Genomic DNA, 20,480 nt, shown 5'->3' with positions numbered 1-20,480 from the left:
GCTGTCATGTGCCTTTTACGGAGGAGTTGCTTCCACCTGGCCACTCTACCATAAAGGCCTGATTGGTGGAGTGCTGCAAAGATGGTTTTCCTTCTGGAAGGTTCTATCTCCACAGAGGAACTCTGGAGCTCGGTCAGTGACCATAGAGTTCTTGGTCACCTCCCTGACCAAGACCCTACTCCCCCGATTGCTCAGTTTGGCCAGCTCTAGGAAGAGTCTTGGTGGTTCCAAACTTTTTCCATTTAAGAATGATGGAGGCCACTGTGTTCTTGAGACACCTTCAATGCTGCAGAAATGTTTTGTTACCCTTCCCCAGATCTGTGCCGTGGCACAATTCTGTCTTGGAGCTCTACAGACAATTCCTTCGACCCTTTGGCTTGGTTTTTGTTCTGACATGAAAATCATGTCCAATCAATTGAATTTACCACAGGTGGACTCCAATCAATCACATTTATAAAGCCCTTTTTACATCAGCCGATGTCAAAGTGCTATACAGAAATCAAGTTGTAGAAACATCAAGGATAATCAATAGAAACAGGATGCACCTGAGCTCAATTTCGTGTCTCATAGCAAAGGGTCTGTTTTTATTTTTAATACATTTGAAAACAATTCTAAAAACCTGTTTTGACTTTGTCATTATCGTGTATTTTGTGTAGATGCTGAGGATTCTTTTTTAGATCCATTTTAGAATAAGCCTGTAACGTAACAAAATATTTTCCAAAGGCACAGTATATATTTAATTAAAAGTCTCATTAAAGGTTTGGCTACATTTTCATGCACCTCATGTCGGCCCAGACGGCATCCCTAGCCACGTCCTCAGAGCATGCGCAGACCAGCTGGCTGGTGTGTTTACAGACATATTCAATTAATCCCTATCCCAGTCTGTTGTCCCCACATGCTTCAAGATGGCCACCATTGTTCCTGTTCCCAAGAAAGCTAAAGTAACTAAACTAAATGACTATCGCCCCCTTTGCACTCACTTCTGTCATCATGAAGTACTTTGAGAGGCTGGTTAAGGATCATATCACCTCCGTCCCACTCCAATTTGCTTACCACTGACGATGCAATCGCCATCACACTGCCCTATACCATCTGGACAAAAGGAATACCTATGTAAAAATGCTGTTAGTTGACTACAGTTCAGCATTTAACACCATAGTACCCTCCAAACTCGCCACTAAGCTCGAGACCCTGGGTCTCGACCCCGCCCTGTGCAACTGGGTCCTGGACTTACTGACGGGTCACCCCAGGTGGTGAAGGTAGGAAACAACATCTCCACCCTACTGATCATAAACACTGGGGCCCCACAAGGGTGCGTTCGCAGCCCTCTCCTGTACTCGCTATTGACCCATGACTGCGTGGCCATGCACGCTTCCAACTCAAATCATCAAGTTTGCAGATGACAAAACAGTGGTAGGCTTGATTACCAACAACGACGAGACGGCCTACAGGGAGGAGGTGAGTGCCCTTGGAGTGTGGTGTCAGGAAAATAACCTCTCACTCAACGTCAACAAAACAAATGACATGATCGTGGACTTCAGGAAACAGCAGAGGGAGCACATCTGCACAACGCATCACCGGGGGCAAACTACCTGCTCTCCAGGCCACCTACAAAACCCGATGTCACAGGAAGGCCAAAAAGATCATCAAGGACAACAACCAACCGAGCCACTGCCTGTTCACCCAGCTATCATCCAGAAGGCGAGGTCAGTACAGGTGCATCAAAGCGGGCACGGAGAGACTGAAAAACAGCTTCTATCTCAAGGCCATCAGACTGTTATTAAACAGCCATCCCTAACATAGAAAGGCTGCTGTCAACATACAGACTCAAATCTCTGGCCACTTTATTAGATGGACTTAAAAAGGTATCACTATAGTCACCTTAAATAACACCACTTTAATAATGTTTACATATCCTACAACACTCATCTCATGTATATAATGCTCTATACCATCTACTGCATCTTGCCTACCCCGCACAGCCATCGCTCATCCATATATTTATATGTACATATTCTTATTCACCCCTTACATGTGTGTAAAAGGTAGTAGTTATGAATTTATTAGATTACTTGTTAGATATTACTGCATTGTTGGAACTAGAAGCACAAGCATTTCGCTACACTCGCATTAACATCTGCTAACCATGTGTAGGTGACCAATAAAAATGTATTTGATTTGAGCATAGGTCTGAACATGAGACTGTAGACAATACGCATAAGTTAATCACCTACACTTGGACAGGGTAGGCTATTTATTTATGTACATTTACATACACTTGTGTTTTTCTTAACAGAATCGGTACGGTTTTTCGGTTTTCAAATCAAATTTGCCTAGGTTGGTTAATGGCCTTTATGCCCTAGCAAATTGGGCACCAAATGGCCTTTTGAGAGCTAGTAAGCAGAATATACAACATACCTCCTATAAAAGAACCAGAATCCCCTTTTGTATTGTTGGGCTATTTATTACGTGTGTATTGATGTAAAAGTTGGGATATTTATTACGTGTGCGATGAGGTATAGGTTGGGATATTTATTACGTGTGTGATGGAGGTTGAGATATTTGGGATATTTATTCATTATTAACTGGCCATTTATTTACCTGTTTGAGTTTGAGGTAGAAGGTCTCGCTAAAGGCCTTGCGGCTAAAGTACCAGAAGCGCTCATTGGCCGGGTAGACGCGCACCATGGTTTCCAGCAGGAAGCGCACCGGCTCCACCACCTCAGTCACCACCAGGTCCACCGCGACGGTCATGTACACCTGCTTATCTGGAGAGAGACCACCACAGAGAGGACAAGGTCACACACTGGAGGGGGTGTTTGTAGTGCCAACAGCAGTTCCAGAATGTATACTGTATCTGTCTGGGTTAAAGTGGGCGTTGCGGGTTGACACACTAAGTGGACAAAGTGAAATGGTAGGCTATTAGCTTGATTTAATTGTATGTTTATAGAACGCAGAGAAAATATATTGCCTGCTGTTTTAATTAGGTAGACCAAACGTGTACTCCTCAGAGGGCTTGGATTCCACCACGACCACCAGCTGTCAAACTAGCGACAGCAGCACACCTATTCTCTTACCTCACCCTTCCCAGAGAAAGAGACAGCGGACCAATTTAAAACCAGAGTCATATAACTACAACCAAGAAACTCAGAATCTTTAAATATCTACAAATTATTTTGAATCTAAGAAACCGCATTCCAAGTCACAGCATGAGACAAGCTGTGTGTAATATATCGCAATGTAGTGCAGCATAAATCTAAGCTGTCCTCTAGTACCACCAGCCTCATCCAAGTGAAAAAGTTACGTCCGGGGTAACAGATCTTGCAACATCCAATTTTTGGGGTTGAAAAAAACGGATTGGGAGAAAAATAAGCACACAGATAGCAATCGCCGAGCTATGAAACGGAGGGGAAAATAACCCATTTCACAGTGAGAAGGTTTTATTATTGTAATTAACCAGGGGGGAGGGAAAAAAAAAGTCTACAAAACTGCCTTGTAAAGGATGGCCTAAAAATAGATTCCAATTATGATAAAAGTCAAGCATAGCATGTTGGTTTAGAAAGATGTTTTAGGAAACGGCATCCCTTCAAGCTTCCGATAACACAGGACTACTTTCCCTGCGTGCCAAATCGCTGACAACAAAGAAGGATTTGTTTAGTTGAGACCGCTAGGGCCATTGTTTTTAGAAGTCTTCTCTCTCCCAGTTTTGACATGAAGTACGCTGTGTGGTTTAATACTGTAGAATCAGAGTCTTGAGTCTATGGTAGAAGGCTGTTTTTGTATAAGTAACAAATAATGTTCATGTTTTGTGGGAAGTCTTCCATTGCATATAGCTTTACATTTCAAAAACCATTAGCTACAGTATATGTATATATATGTATATGACCCGTATAGATCAGTTAAAATCTATACGGATAATTACTAAATGTTCTGGCTCTGGTTTATTATTTACACAAACAGTAATATCCAATGTTTACATGCATGTTCTGGAAGCCAGTTATCACAACTACCTACTTTTCTACTAGTGAATGGTTTGTTTCCTTTGTGGAGGAATCGTGGCATTGTAGTTTAGACTACCTAACTCCCCTGAGCTGGGTTGCTTTGACAAGCTGCCATATAGGTTTAAGTCAAACTTTCCTGACTTCCGAGTCAGCAACTCTGCAGCGCTGCTAATTTGTTTGATATAATGAGTTCAGTGAGGCGAGGTCTTGCAGCGCTTGACAGCGTCTTACTGTGCATTACACTGGGACCTGATATATGAAAAGGTGTCCAAACCACCCATGTTTTCAGACAGCCAATTTGGTTTGGGGCATATATCATTTATTTTGCACATCTTAGGGAATAGCTGGTATCAAATGTTAGAGGCAGTGTGCCTATTTTGTGACTGTTCAAAGTAAGAAATGTTACCACAATTTTAAGTCACTTGAAATGCCTTTAAAATAAATGTCCTGTGTTGGTTGAGTACAAAAAAAATCATTACAAATAAAAAAGGTGCTAGCTATATAGGTCGAGTCTGGGACCACATGGACAGGGCCATTAGCTACAATTAGCACAAATGAAAAGCTCAGCACCAGTAGTCTTCCACATCCACTTTCCTCAGTCTCTGACCCTGTTAACCACTGAGGTTGAACACTGCTCGCGCTCTAAACCAATCCTAGAGCACAACCACAATGTTGCTAATCTAATAGGCTTTCCCTAGCAAACGGGGGACGTCCTGAGGACATTGTGACGTTCCCATTAGGTACCGTAAGGGTTTCGGTGCGACGTTATCCCACTGACGCTCTGAGAACATTCTAAGAAAGTCGAGTGTTGGTCCCAAGGGAACGTTCTCTGGGGGGACCCTGGTCTAGTTCAATGTACATTCCCGGGACATCACTGAGGACCATGTCAGGACGTTCATTTTACTAATCCTTAGGATGTGGCATGATGGTCCTGAAAACATTCTAAAAAAGGTCCCGACATGGTCCTCAATGATGTCCTGGGAACTTGCAGGGAACTACACACAGGACCCCAGAGAACATTCCCTTGGGAACATCACGCGACAGGAACTAGACAAAACCTCCAGGGGACCATTAGACAACATCCTAAGGAACTCCTAAAAACGTCCTCGGAGAAGTCCCCAGGACCTACACAAAACCTCCAGGGAACCATTACAACAATCGTGACGACTTAAGGCGACTATTTAGTGACGTCCCAGGACATCCTAACAACTCATTATTGTTTGCAGGGTCTATAGCAGAAAAAACTAAAGCAAATAAGTGCCTTCCCCCTGTCAATATCAGAAATTAGGCTTTAATTTGCCATCTCAGCCATCCATCTTCTCAGATGAAAATAGTAAGATAAACACTATAATAGTATAGGAGCTTCAATTTGTGTTGTTTTCTGCTTTATTAGGCAGATGACCATTAGAATTGATGAAAGAGAGTCAGAAAATGCTGGTTGGCAATGACATGCTAAAGTATGCTGGTGTGTCAGGCTGGTTGACAATGGCATGCGTAAGTAAGATAGGCTGGTGACAGGGTTGAGGGATGGTTCTCACCTTTAGGTGTGTCTTCATTCAGCACCTGGAAGGCAGCCATGTTGGGGTTCCATGTGCCCGTGATCACATACGACTTTCCATCCGAGCTCTTCCCCATGGACTCCTTCACATAGGCACAAACAGGGCAATGACATACAATCACGGTCAACAGGCCTCAAAACGACAAAGCCATTACAACCAAAAGCCAAAGAATCGATTTCCAATTCAACTCTGTTTAACCTGTCCAATAAAGAGTACACTAAAGTCAACGAAAGACTAAATAACTAGTCTCATAGTGATAGGTCAGTACATAGACATGGGAGTGCTGTTCTGGAACCTGGTTATGTGAATAAAGGAAACCACCGTGATTGCTGCTCACCATGTCTAGAAGATGCATGTCACTGTTCCGAACCTTCTGCCCTGGGCTCAGCAACATCCCAAAACACCTGAGGGAGAGGAACACAGGTCAGGGCCAATGGCTCAAGGGGGCACTGCAACTCACCTTTCATCATTTCTTAAAACCCAAAGTTTGGGTTTTGGCAGAATTTGGATTCCTTATAAAAGACAAAAGGCATTTGCTGAGAGACTCGTAATTGAATAAAATCAAATAATTTAAAAAATTCTCCATCAGCGTGGCAGTAGCAAAGCTACAGGTATATTTTGTTACAGTGACCCAATTCTGAAGACTCTAGTCGAATGCTGGTGTGGGTGAATATGCATGGGTCTATTTATAAATTCAAAGAATCCAAAATGAACTACAGCAAAGCAGTGCCAATATCAATATCACTTGGAGACAGGGACCACTATGTGCCTGTTTCTTATGATAGGTGCGCCATCAAGTGGTTGCGCTGAGAATCACTACTTCATAAGAATATAAACCATTTATTATGCTTCCACAGAACAAAGATACTCATCTGAAGAGATTTGATTTCCCCCCTCCTTCATAAGGTTGACCTAGAACTTTCCTACACATGACATTACTGATGTAAGAAGGCATGACTTACTCGTGCGAGCAACTATTATTGGACTCCGAGTGCTTGAAGCATCACTACAGACACCCTGGATCGAATCCAGACCATCACAACTGGCCGTGATTGCGAGTCCCATAGACTCGTCCGGGTTTGGCCGGTGTAGGCCGTCATTATAAATAAGAATGTGTTATTACCCGACTTGCCTAATTAAATAAAGGTTCAATTAAACCAAAAAATGATTCACTATGGCTTCAGGGTCAGACGGATTAACAGGACGAGTACTCAGAGCATGCGCTGACCAGCTGGCAAGTGTCTTCACTGACATTTCCAACCTCTCCCTGACCAAGTCTAACACCTACATGTTTCAAGCAGACCACCATAGTGCCCAAGAATGTCATGGTAACCTGTCTAAAGGACTATCGCCTGTAGCACTCATATAGCTATGAAATGCTTTGAAACGCTGGTGACGACTCACATCAGCACCATCATCCCAGACACCCTGGGCCCACTCCAATTCGCATGACGGAATCCACAGACGATGCCAGCTCTACTGCACTCCACACATCCCTTTCCCACTTGGACAAATGGAAAGCCTATGTGAGAAAGCTGTTCATAGACTACAGCACCATAGTAACCTCCAAGCCCATCACTAAGCTCAGGACCCTGGGATTGAACACCTCCCTCTGCAACTGGATCCAGGACTTCCTGACGGGTCGCCCCCGGGTGGTGAGGGTAGGCAATGCCATCTGCCACACTGACCCTCAACACGGGTGCCCCTCATGGGAGCATGCCCAGTCGGCCTGTAGTCCCTGTTCACCCACGACTGCATGGCCGTGCACGACTCCAACACCATAACGTTTCACGAAGATGATGAGACAGTCTACAAGGAAGGTCGTCAGAGACCTGGCAGTGTGGTGCCAGGACAAGAACCTCTCCCTCAATGTCAGCAAGACAAAGGAGCTGATCGTGGACTACAGGAAACGGAGGGCCAAGCACGCCCCCAGCCACGTCGACGGGGCCGTAGTGGAGCAGATCGAGAGCTTCAAGTTACTCAGTGTCCACATCACTAAGGAATTATCATGGCACATATGTGCAGAGGGCACGACGCCTCTTCCTCCTCAGGAGGCTGAAAAGATTTGTCAAGGGTCCTCAAGAAGTTCTACAGCTACACCATCGAGAGCATTCTGCCAAAATCTCTAAAACGACGTTGGAAGCGGCTTATGGTAGTGAAATTAACATCAAATTCTCTGGCAACAGCTCTGGTGGGCATTCCTGCAGTCAGCATGCCAACTGCACGCTCCCTCAAAACTTGAGACATCTGTGGCATTGTGTTGTGTGACAAAACAGCACATTTTAGAGTGGCCTTTTATTGTCCCTAGCACAAGGTGCACCTGTGTAATGATCATGCTGTTTAATCAGCCTCTTGATATGCCACACCTGTCAGGTGGATGGATTATCCTGGCAAAGAAATGCTCACTAAAAGGGATGTAAACAAATGTGTGCACAATATTTGAGAGAAATAAGCTTTTTGTGCGTATGGAACATTTCTGGGATCTTTTATTTCAGCTAATGAAACATTTACATATTGCCTTTCGTACCCCTGCACATGGACTTGTGCATAAAGCAAAGTTATCAATTCTCATTATTAATTTATTCCTTGTGTTATAATTGTTCAATTTTTCTGCATTACTGGGAAGGGCCAATTAGTAATCATTCCCACTGTTAGTTTTACACGTTAGTTTTATGGAGCATGTGACAAATAAAATGTCATTTATAGCAACTGACATGACAACACACACACACACACACACAATTTTTGTTTAGGTAAGCCACTTGAGCAAAACGAGTAGGCAGCATGACACACAGTCACTGCTTAAAGGAGATATGAACATAAAAAAAAAGACGGTTGAAACTAAAAAAATAGGATGTAAGGCGTCTGCCTGGACCCGTGTGGCTCCGTTGGTAGAGCACGCAGTGCCATGGTTGTGGGTTAGTTTCCCACGGGGGACCAGTACGAAAATGTACACAAATGTACCTCTGCTAAATACAGTGAGAGCTGAATGTGAGTTTTTTTTATTATTTGTAATACATTAGCAAAAATGTCTACAAAACAGTTTTTGCTTTATCATTTTTTGGGTATTGTGTGTAGATTGAGGAGGGGGGAAAAAGCCATTTAATCCATTTCAGAATAAGGCTGTAATGTAACTAAATGTGGAAGGAGCCAAGGGGTCTGAATACTTTCCAAATGAACTGTAACTAAGTAATTAAATGCCTTTCAGAAGACACAAAACAGACTGACACAAAGGAAGCTGTTACTGTTCGAGCAAGGAAGCTAAACTGCTACACAGTCTAAACCTGTAAACATACTCACATCACAATGACTTTATCCTAGACTAGCATAGAGTGAAATGAGGACAATCGCTCTTCCGGCTCTTCACTGTGCAATTCTCAAATGACTATGTGTTAGCTGATCTTATCTTCATTGTTTCATTTCCAATGACTCAGCATGAAAAAGACATTCAACCTAAAAAAATGTGGGGGTCTATTGCATAATATTTTCTTAAGTCAAGCTTTACCACAGTCTCCCTCTTGTACTTACCAATATGACCCAGAGGGGTTGTGTGTTCTTGTGCATATCAAGAACAGCATGCTACAGTATAGGACAGTGGTGCTGTCTAGTGTATGCAGCTCAGAAGGCCTTACAGAAGGGTCAAATAGGCAGTAGCCCCTCACCTCTCAATGCCCAGCTCTTGGTTGCTCATCTGCTGGACCATGACCACCACCTTCTTCTGCACGCCCTGCCGCAGCTTGAAGTAGAACTTGTCCCGGTCCTTGGGAACTGGGCTGAGGAGAGGAGTAGGTTGTTGGCTTAAAGGTCTGTTAAAGTGTGTGAGTGAGTGAGTGAGTGAGTGAGTGAGTGAGTGAGTGAGTGAGTGAGTGAGTGAGTGAGTGAGTGAGTGAGTGAGTGTGAGTGAGTGAGTGAGTGAGTGAGTGCTTTCACCCCATAGCATGCATAAGTGTGTGTGTGTGTGTGTGTGTGTGTGTGTGTGTAAGCGCATTTAGTGGCTTCATGCTGACCTATAGTTTCCCTTGCTGTCGTCCTCCCGCACCTCCAGTGAGACTGTGAAGCTGAAGAGGTCACTGTCGGGGGAGAGGAGCAGGGCCGAGTCCCTCACGTCAGGGGCTGGCTTGGAGGAGCGGCGGAACGCTGTGGAGAAACTGTACAGGATCCGGCTCACCTGAAGGAAGAGCGGGAGAGGAGGGAAAAAGAGAATATAGAATTGTGCTTAATAGTCTATTAGAATAGAAGGTTGTCTTTTCACTCCGACATTTTTTTTTTTTTCATAAGTGGATAAATGTGTACTTCTTTGACGTGCCATGTTCAGGTGGCAAGCAGACAAACAAAAAAGGGCTAATTAAAGTTAAGCAATGACAATAATAATAATAATAATAATAATAATGTACGCTAGCTAGCTTGGTTTATGAACTAGCTAGCTACAGTAGCTAACTAATTAGTTTTCTGTCTAGTACTGGCAAATAACAGATTTTATTTCAAATCAGCCAACCCATGAGAACCTTTCATGATGGAATTGCAGTAGTTCTAACGTTACTTTGTTATTATTTTATCAAGGAACAGCAACTTCGTGGCTTCAATTGTCAAGTAGGCTAGCTACTTTGTTTTCAACTCACGAAGGGTGTAACATGTCACTAATCGCAGTTTAAAACTGTTCATTTTAAATCTGGATAAATCAATTTATGATAATGTGGTGCAACACATCTCTGATGAATTATTAACCTAGCTTTACAAAACCTAGACTGGCGCTAAATCCTAGTTTAATTTAAAACCATGGTGGTGCAACCCACCCTATATTAAAAAAATAAAAATAATAATCTTTGAGAAACAGGCTTAAAATTTATCTAGGTTTAAAGTGAAAACTAAACTTAGATTAGAGGAAGGATTTAATTGAACTAGGATTAATTTAAAACTAGGTTTAAAATTTGGTGCAACAAAATTAATAGATAAAACTTGATTTAACCCAGTTTAAGAGTTAATCCATGTTGGTGCAACCCACCCTGTTTTACGAGGGTCCTGAACCTCCCTATTTTTAACACTTCTACTGATATTGCCCAAAAAGAGTATAATGATATTTCCCATTGACTGATCATAGTTTTTCAGATCTTCTAAGTTTGCCCTTTTTTTCCTTAACTTTTGGCACAATAGAAACAGATCCCAGAAAATAATCAATCCGATTAGCTCGATTAAGTATATTTTACGAGATCCGGTTTTTAAGCCTCCAAATATTAGTCAATTCCAACGTGTACATAGTATTCGTTACTTCTGAGCGCCAGACAGTGATAGTTGGTAGTATGATTGCCTTCACGGTCAACTGACATACTTAAAACTGTATTTTAGTCCTGTACCCTTCTAATAAGAGTTATTTGTATCTTGGGAGACTCATTTGATTAATATAAATGTTTTCAAATAAGTTTGCATCAGCATTATAGATTTATGACCCATCGTTGGATATTTTCTTCATCTGCATTAGTTTCTCATTGCCAGTGAATTTCTGTTAGTGTCTCCAAACTCACTTTAGTCGAGTCGTCAGCTACTTGGTCCATGGTCGCCTTGTTTCACTGTGTTTATCGCCGTGTTTGTTTGTCTTTATTTCTCGATCTAGTATTTGCCATAACATGCAGTTGCATACATAATGTTTCAGTTATTTCTTAACTTTGAAGTCGAGTTCTTTCCTTATTAAGAGGCATATTTTAGTAAAGAGAGGGAATGCCAAACGGATCACCTTCCCCTGACTACCTCAGTCGCCATCTTGACTACCTCCAAATCAAGTGTATGTTTACACCATTACTGTATATTGCTCCCTGTACCAATAATGATTATCCAGACAATAAATAGATTAGTGACTCACAGCTTCCTTGATATGGCAGGAGAAGACGTGGATCTGAAAATCCTCAGAGCTACGGTAGCTCTCAGTGAAGGAGAAGCAGTCGCTCTCGATGGAGCCCTCGCGACCCCGGGAGCAGAACAGCACCTTGTAGATGGGGAAAGAAGCGATCTCCGTGCCCGATGCCTGGTCCACGATCCTGAGGCATGGGAGACGACTTCAAGTCATTAAGCCTGGCAAATCCTATTGAAATGTTCATTGCAAAAACAATCGTACCTATAGATCTTAGAAAAAGGATTGTGCTTAATATAGTGACATTAACAGGGACATACAATTGGTTGACATTTTGGCAAAGATCTGAGTGCTACTGCTTTTCTTTATCTGGGATAGTCCCCACAAAGTTTTTAGAACAATCAAAATCTCTGAGCTCTCCATAAGTGTGTACGGTAGGAGTTAGAAGTTGTTTAGTTAAGCTAAGACTCATACACATTGACGTTAGTGTATTTTATTTTTGTACTAATTTCCTCTGATGTAATCAGTCATATTATTTCCCACAAATGACGTGTGAGCTTCTCATCTGGCAAAAGCAATAAGAAAGAGATTTCATAACCACATGGTTCATTATTTAATTTCCTCTTTCTGGCAACGACTGTGGTGGCCCAGGGCCTGCAAGCTGACTTCCGATCTCCAGTTGGGGCTCCCGAGTGGCGCAGCGGTATAAGGCATTGCATATCACTGCAGTCCCTGGTTCGAATCCAGGCTGCATGATTGGGAGTCCCATAGGGCGGCGCACAATTGGCCCAGCGTCGTCCGGATTTGGCCGGGGAAGGCCGTCATTGTACGTAAGAATTTGTTCTTAACTGACTTGCCTAGTTAAATAAAAAGGTTTTAAATGATTTTCCATTATGAAGCTTACTGTTCCTCAGAACAGTGGAGCCAGTCACATTTGTTTGTAAATAGCACAACGGGAGAAAGCAGGAGTGTTCAATATCTGTCGGTGAGTCTCCGTTGTGCAGCGCACATGAGGTGATAAAGTTTCACCTGTTTGCAATTCACTGCTAAATGTTTGCCCCCAGATATCTTATAATGGCTTCCTGCTAGCAGTCAAAAAGCTCTGGAAGAGTTCTGTACAGTTGCCTTTTTTTCCAACTGTGCTTCCTACTAGTGTTTTTTCTCCTCTTCTGTTCTTCTCCCATCCGTTCCAGGTATACAAGCTCTTCCTTCAGAATAGCATGCATCAAAACTTTGTTCATTTGCACAATTTCTCTCATTCACTTTTGCTTGTAAATGTCCACACTCACCGAAAATGACATTTGGTAGCTACTAGCTATGTTGGGATTTGCCTGTCTTTGCAATTAGTTGTGTTTGTTTTCGCTCATTAACATTTCACTATTACTTTGCGCAAATCTTATTAGCATTCTTGTAATAAGGGGCCTAATAGTCTTTCCTCACATTTTTAGCGCCCCTTGTGTGCTATGTCGGTAATACCATAAATCCCGGGATGAAAAAAGGACGGTATAACTTTATGAAAATCTGGATACCACCCATGCCTAGTTGCAAGCATATGTTCTTGAAGGATTTCGTTTAGGTCTGTTATTTCAGGAGAAATGCCCCAGAGCTCAAGAAAATAGAACACATTCATATATACACTGCAGTGGTGCAGTATATTGGTGCATGTGATAACTGATCTGACACATGTTGAGCACAGAGGGTTAAACATGACAGAGTTGCTACGCTCTACCCACAGTGACCACACACACACACACACTTCACATAGTAGAGTCTCTATTTGACTGACCTGACGCAGCCCTCGGGTACATTGGGCACATGGAGGGTGATGGGAATTGGGATGGCACTCTCTGCCCGCAGCGTGGTCATGGCTCTCAGGGCCTCGGGCTCACTGCGAGGGGCTTTCACCCACGTACAGCCCAGGTAGGACAGCTTACTGAACTGAACACTGTCCTCCTCCTGGACTGGAGGACTGTTCTGCCCTGCAGGAGGACACACCGACTCCACTGAGGGGCAGACAGACAAAAGGTCAAAGGTTACTTATTGCTTAGAATGATAGGGTAGACAAGGTTAGCTCTGTGGAATAAATGGGTTGCCTAATCCTAGGTAAATACTCAGTAAAATGGTACCTGAATTTACAAAATTATTATTTGATGCTATTATAATTTAGCTTTTGATAAGAGTAACTTGATGCAAAGTTTAATGCTAAAGTAGTACAGAGGAAAATGGAAATCAAGAGAGGGTGGTCTACGAAAATAGGTGGGATGGGCTGAGAGTGGCTGAGGGCTGGGATTAAAGCTCATGATCTGTCATAGTTGTGATCAAGAAAACACTACATATCATGTATTCCCGGGTATTTCACTTTTATTTTATCAGGGATAATACTGAGCCCAAGGTGTCTTTTACAGATTAATTACATACTGTGCATTTGGAATGTATTCAGCCCCCTTCCCTTTGCCCACGTTGTTACATTTACAGCCTTATTGAAAAATGTTTTATATCATTTTTGCCCCTCAATCTACACACAATACCCCATAATGACAAAGCAAAAAACAAGTTTAGAAATGTTTGCAATTATAATCATATTTAAAAACAGAAATACCTTATTTAGATAAGTACTCAGACCCTTTGCTATGAGACTCAAAATTGAGCGAAGGTGCATCCTGTTTCCATTGATCAGATGTTTCTACACCTTGATTGGAGTCCACTTGTGGTAAATTCAATTGATTGGACATGATTTGAGAAGGCATATACCTGCCTATGTAAGGTCCCACAGTTGACTGTGCATGTCAGAGCAAAAACCAAGCCATGAGGTAGAAAGAAGTGTCCGTAGAGCCCCGAAACAGAACTGTGTTGAGGCACAGATGTGGGGAAGGGTACCAAAAACATTACCACAGCATTGAAGGTCCCCAAGAACACAGTGGCCTCCATCATTCTTAAATGGAAGAAATTTGGAACTACCGAGACTCTCCCTAGAGCTGTCCAAACTGAGCAACAGGGGAGAAGGTCCTTGGTCAGGGAGGTGACCAAGAACCCGATGGTCACTGACAGAGCTCCAGAGTTCTGCATGGAGTTTGCCAAAAGGCACCGAAAGGACCATGAGAAACAAGATTCTGTGGTCTGATGAAACCAAGATTGAACTCTGGCCTGAATGCCAAGCGTCACCTCTGGAGGAAACCTGGCACTATCCCTATGGTGAAGCATGGTGGTGGCAGCAACATGCTGTGGGGATGTTTTTCCATATCAGCAAGGACTGGGAGACTAGTCAGGATTGAGAGAAAGATTAACGGAGCAAAGTACAGAGAGATCCTACTCCAGAGCACTCAAGGCATCAGACTGGGGTGAAGGTTCACCTTCTAACGGGGCAACAACCCTAAGCACACAGCCAAGACAACACAGGAGTGGCTTCCGACAAGTCTCTGAATGTCCTCGAGGGACCCAGCAACAGCCCGGACTTGAACCTAATCGAACATCTCTGGAGAGACCTGAAAAGAGCTGTGCAGCAACACTGTAACGTAACAAAATGTGGCAGAAGTCAAGGGGTCAGAATAATTTCCAAATGCACTGTACATGTCAGTACATACACACAACAAGTAGGTCACATGGGGAGAGGCGTTGTGCCGTGAGTTGGTTTACTTAATTTTTTTAAACCAGGTTTGCGGTTCACTTGCGCTTTATAAGATGGAAGGGACTTCCATGCACTCATGGCTCTGTATAATACTGTACGTTTCCTTGAATTTGTTCTGGACCTGGGGACTGTGAAAAGACCCCTGGTGGCATGTCTGGTGGGGTAAGTGTGTGTGTGTGTGTTAGTGCTGTGTGTAAGATGGCAAAGCAAACAATTGAATATCCAACACGTTTCTTATAAAAACAAGAAGTGACCCAGTCAGTCTCTTCAACTCTAAACCAAGAGAGACTGGCATGGGTAGTATTAATATTAGCCCTCTGATTACAATGAAGAGCAGCACCAGCTGCAGCTTTATTAGGTCTTTCTTTGCAGCACTTGACCATATGACTTGACAACAATCAAGATAAAACTAGAGCCTGCAGGACTTGCTTTGTGGAGTGATGTGTTTCCCCATATTTACAACCACTGAATATATATGTTTTGACCATGACGGTTTACAATCTAAGGTAACACCAAGTTACTTAGTCTCCTCAACTTGTTCAACAGCCACAACATTCATTAACACATTCACCTGGTCTAAAACCTGACTGATGTCTATTTAGAATACATTTCAAACATTAGAGTTCTTCGCTGAGAATGAATCAAGGATTCTAATATTTTAGCTAGGCAAGAATGTTTAGAAATAGACAAATAATTATTTAGGTCACAAGAGTCAAAAGCTTTGTGAAAAGGGGAGCACATGCGCTGCCTTCCAATCCCTGGGGATAGTACCTGATCTAATCATCAAGATAAAAATATAGGTTAATGATTCAGCAATCAGAGGGGCAGAGAGCTGCAGAAGAAAATGGATTCAGCATATCAGCCCCAGTGGATTTAAGCAAGGCATCTAGCACATCACAGATAGTAAATTGTTGAAATGAAAACAAAGATTGACTAGAAGTTGATGGGTTAACCGTCGAGTCAGCTAGAGGCTGACAAAAGCAGTTGATTGACTGACCAGGATCAATTAAACCACTGTTTTACTCAAATAAAAAGCCTGCCAAGATGAAATGATGATTAAAAGCATAACTTATCCCATTCTTCTCAGTTATGACACCAGAGTCAGACAGAACTTGCTTAGGCAGAGAAGAGGAACTTGTACAGTTCGTTGTACAGTGCATTTACTGTTTTCCAAAATTTAGAAGGATGACAAAAGATGGAGCTTAAAAAGTAAATTGATTTAGCTTTCTCAAATAGAGATATCTGTTTCTCAATTGTCTACAATATTGCAAGTCCACTAGAGTCAGTTAACCTTGCTTTGGCCCAGGCCTTATTTCTCATCTGAATAAACTCAGATTACGCCGAAGAAAACCAAGGGTTAGATCTATCATGGACTCTGAATTGTTTAAAAGGGGTATGTTATCTGCCAGACGAATAAACACAGAGGATCATTTTTTCTAGGGTAATGAATACAGGAGACAGAAGCTAAATCACGTCATGTAAAAACTAGAGGTCGACCGATTAATCGGAATTAGGGCCGATTTCAAGCCATCATAACCATCGGAAATCGGTATTTTTGGACACTGATTTGGCTTTTTTTTTTTCACCTTTATTTAATCTTTATTTAACTAGGCAAGTCAGTTAAGAACACATTCTTATTTTCAATGACGGCCTAGGAACAGTGGGTTAAAATCAATACACAGAAATATATATTTTTAAACCTGCATATTTAGCTAAAAGAAATCCAGGTTAGCAGGCAATATTAACCAGGTGAAATTGTCACATCTCAATTACGGTTCCGTATTTCACTGAAAGAATAAACGTCTTGTTTCCGAGATGATGGTTTCCGGATTTGGCCATATTAATGACCTAAGGCTGGTATTTCTGTGTGTTATTATGTTATAACTAAGTCTATGATTTGATAGAGCAGTCTGACAGAGGTGGTAGGCAGCAGCAGGCTCATAAGCATTCCTACAAACAGCACTTTTGTGTGTTTGCCAGCAGCTGTTTATGACTTCAAGCCTATCAACTCCCGAGATTAGGCTGGTGTAACCGATGTGAAATGGCTAGTTAGTTAGCGGGGTGCGCGCTAATAGCGTTTCAAACGTCACTCGCTCTGAGACTTGGAGTAGTTGTTCCCCTTGCTCTGCATGGGTAACGCTGCTTCGAGGGTGGCTGTTGTCATTGTGTTCCTGGTTCGAGCCCAGGGAGGAGCGAGGAGAGGGACAGAAGCTGTAATGTTACACTGGCAATACTAAAGTGCCTATAAGAACATCCAATAGTTAAAGGTTAATGAAATACAAATGGTATAGAGAGAAATAGTCCTATAATTCCAATAATAACTACAGCCTAAAAGTTCTTACCTGGGAATATTGAAGACTCCTGTTAAGTGGAACCACCAGCTTTCATATGTTCTCAAGTTCTGAGCAAGGAACTTAAATGTTAGCTTTCTTACATGGCACATATTGCACTTTTACTTGCTTCTCCAACACTTTGTCTTTGCATTATTTAAACCAAATTGAACATTATTTATTTGAGGCTAAATTGATTTTATTGATGTATTATATTAAGTTAAAATAAGTGTTCATTCAGTATTGTTGTAATTGTCATTATTACAAATACCTTTTTTTTATCAAATCGGCCGATTAATCGGTAGCGGCTTTTTTTTGGGTCCTCCAATAAATCGGTGTCGGCATTGAAAAATCATAATTGGTCGACCTCTAGTAAAAACCCTTGAGGAGAACGAACCACTGAGATCAAATGCAAATACTTCACTAGACAAACATTTATGGGGGTTATTATTAAGAATTAAAATCAAATCAATGATGAGTTAACAGGATTTTTCACATTTCGCCACGTGGGTTTAGATTTAAATCGAGTCAGATTAAAATCAATGCATATACTCCTAAATGTAGCGTCCCCATATTTGGGGACCCTATTAGATTGAATTGAATAAAATAGCCTGGTATGGGAATGGTAGCCCCTATCTGCAAAAGCAGTGTCTCTGCAGAAAGTTTAGTATCTTGGCTATTGATCTGTGCCTTAAAATCTTTAGTGTGATTTACTAGCATATATGGGCATACAAATGTTTAAGGGCAGGCCGAGCCAATGACCTCATTTCAAGACGGCTGCTACCTACATTCCAGTTAGCGTTGTGAAGCATAAACAAAATAAACACGGAATACGTTGATACACACCAAAAGCCAGGACTCCACAGCTCATGAGCATGTTTATTTGTCTGCCTGTAACCTACCGTTATTGACCACAAGCCCAGAGAGTAAAATGTTTTATTTTACACAACGTGTAGGGACACCAGGGAAGTAACCATTCTCACCACACATCATGAGGCATTCAATAACAACCATGTCTCAAGGAGGGTGAAAAGGGAACAATGGCCCAATTCCTGTTTCTGTGAAGGACTACAATGCCAGCATGGTGGGTATCGACCTATCTGATGCTTGAGATAGGACCTGGTGGTAGCCTCCACAAGATCAGGAAGTGGTATAAGACTTTTACCACTGTGGACATTGCTACAGTAAATCTGGTTTTCATTCTCCACAAGCAGATGGACAAAGCAAAAAGGTCAAACCCCTCTCTTCCAGTTGGCCTTCCAAGAGCAGCTGGTGTTGGAAATGGCTGAATTGGAGGCCCAAAGCAACCTCACACCAATCAAAAGACCCCCCACTCAAGGTGAGCGCCACTATCCAACACATATGCCAAAAGACAGAAGGTAGAACTGCAAGCACTGCACAAACATGGGGGGGGGGGGGGGGGGGTGAATGGCAGATCTTCTGTCTAAAATGTCAGTTTGCTTTTTGTTTCCTGGCAGAGAGGAACTGCTTCAAAGATGCACAAGCTGAGGTGAAAGTGAAATCTAAATAATCTACACCTGGGATGTAAAAACCAACACCATTTGATAAATAGTTCCACTTGTTTCTATTTTTGCACCTTTTTTAGTGAAGGACAATTGTGTAACCAAGTTTGTGTTTGATAAGACATTTTTGTATGCACACACGCATGCATGCGCACACACGCATGCATGCACACTTTTGGGGTGACTTAGAAATGTCCTTGTTTTTAATAGAAAAGCATATTTCTTATCCCATTAAAAGAACATCAAATTGATCAGAAATATAGTGCAAAACACCAGTCTCAAAGTCAACAGTGAAGAGGCGACTCCGGGATTCTGGACTTCTAGGCAGAGTTACAAAGAAAAAGCCAAATCTCAGACTTTCCAATAAAAATAAAAAAAGATTTAGATGGGCAAAAGAAAACAGACACTGGACAGAGGAACTCTGCCTAGAAGGCCAGCATCCGGTATTGCCTCTTCACTGATGGCGTTGAGACTGATGTTTTGTGGGTACTATTTTAATGAAGCTGCCAGTTGAGGACTTGTGAGGAGTCGGTTTCTCAGACTAGACACTAATGTACTTGTCCTCTTGCTCAGTTGTGCACCGGGGCCTCCCACTCCTCTTTCTATTCTGGTTAGAGCCAGTTTGTGCTGTTCTGTTAAGGGAGTAGTACACAGCGTTGTATGAGATCTTCAGTTTCTTGGCAATTTTTCTCATGGAATAGCCTTCATTTCTCAGATCAAGAATAGACTGACGAGTTTCAAAAGAAATACCTACGTTTCTGGCCATTTTGAGCCTGTGATCAAACCCACAACCCAGATACTCAACTAGTCTAAAGGCCAGTTTTATTGCTTCTTCAATCAGTACAACAGTTTTCAGCTGTGCTAACATGATTGCAAAAGTATTTTCTAATGATCAATTTGCCTTTTAAAATGATAAACTTGGATTAGCTAACAACGTGCCATTGGAACACAGGAGTGATGGTTGCTGATAATGGGCCTCTGTACGCCTAAGTAGATATTCCATTTTTAAAAATCATTTACAACATTAACAATGTCTACACTGTACTTTGATCAATTTGATGTTATTGTAACAAGGACATTTCTAAGTGCCCCCCAAACATTTGAACGGTAGTGTGTGTGTGTGTGTGTGTGTATATACATACATGTTGCTTTTATATGTTTTTTGTAAACAGGGGACCTAGGCTAAATGTCCAGGCACCTTGGAGGTTGAAAAAACACATGGATATCCCCTGCATGTCCACCGACACAATGTTTTGAGAGAAGTTGGTGTTGTAGAAATGTATTTATTTAGTGAACAATATCTTTTAGGCACATCCAGTGTGCAAAAACAGTGCGATTACCACATTCTGACACTTTGGAGAGGTTGAAACGACACTTGAATGTACCCTGGATTTTTTTATTTTACCATTATTTAACTAGGCAAGGGGGTTAAGAACAAATTCTTATTTACAATGACGGCCTAGGAACAGTGGGTTAACTGCCTTGTTCAGGGTCAGAACGACAGATTACCTCATTTACAGACATGTACCACTTTGGAGAGGTTTAGGGACACTTGGCAACATCCCGTGTCCACACCTGACACCACTTACTATAACATCTG

General features: G+C 42.1%; 1 protein-coding gene across 1 annotated transcript in view; it reads right to left on the bottom strand.

Annotated features, from left to right (window-relative positions):
* LOC115108124 (rab GTPase-activating protein 1-like) overlaps positions 1-20,480 on the bottom strand; it is a 159,670-nt gene that overhangs the window by 120,135 nt on the left and 19,055 nt on the right. The window contains exons 4-10 of the mRNA XM_029632116.2: positions 13,189-13,405; positions 11,415-11,589; positions 9,568-9,728; positions 9,223-9,333; positions 5,898-5,964; positions 5,540-5,642; positions 2,602-2,768 (exon numbers count right to left, since the gene is read on the bottom strand). Coding sequence (XP_029487976.1) covers positions 2,602-2,768; positions 5,540-5,642; positions 5,898-5,964; positions 9,223-9,333; positions 9,568-9,728; positions 11,415-11,589; positions 13,189-13,405 — 1,001 coding nt within the window. The remainder of the gene's footprint in view (positions 1-2,601; positions 2,769-5,539; positions 5,643-5,897; positions 5,965-9,222; positions 9,334-9,567; positions 9,729-11,414; positions 11,590-13,188; positions 13,406-20,480) is intronic.

Source organism: Oncorhynchus nerka, linkage group LG24 (assembly GCF_034236695.1).
Source record: "Oncorhynchus nerka isolate Pitt River linkage group LG24, Oner_Uvic_2.0, whole genome shotgun sequence".
NCBI classification, from domain to species: domain Eukaryota; kingdom Metazoa; phylum Chordata; class Actinopteri; order Salmoniformes; family Salmonidae; genus Oncorhynchus; species Oncorhynchus nerka.
The sequence above is the reverse complement of the archived record's forward strand: the minus strand, read 5'-3'. Positions and strand labels throughout refer to the sequence as shown.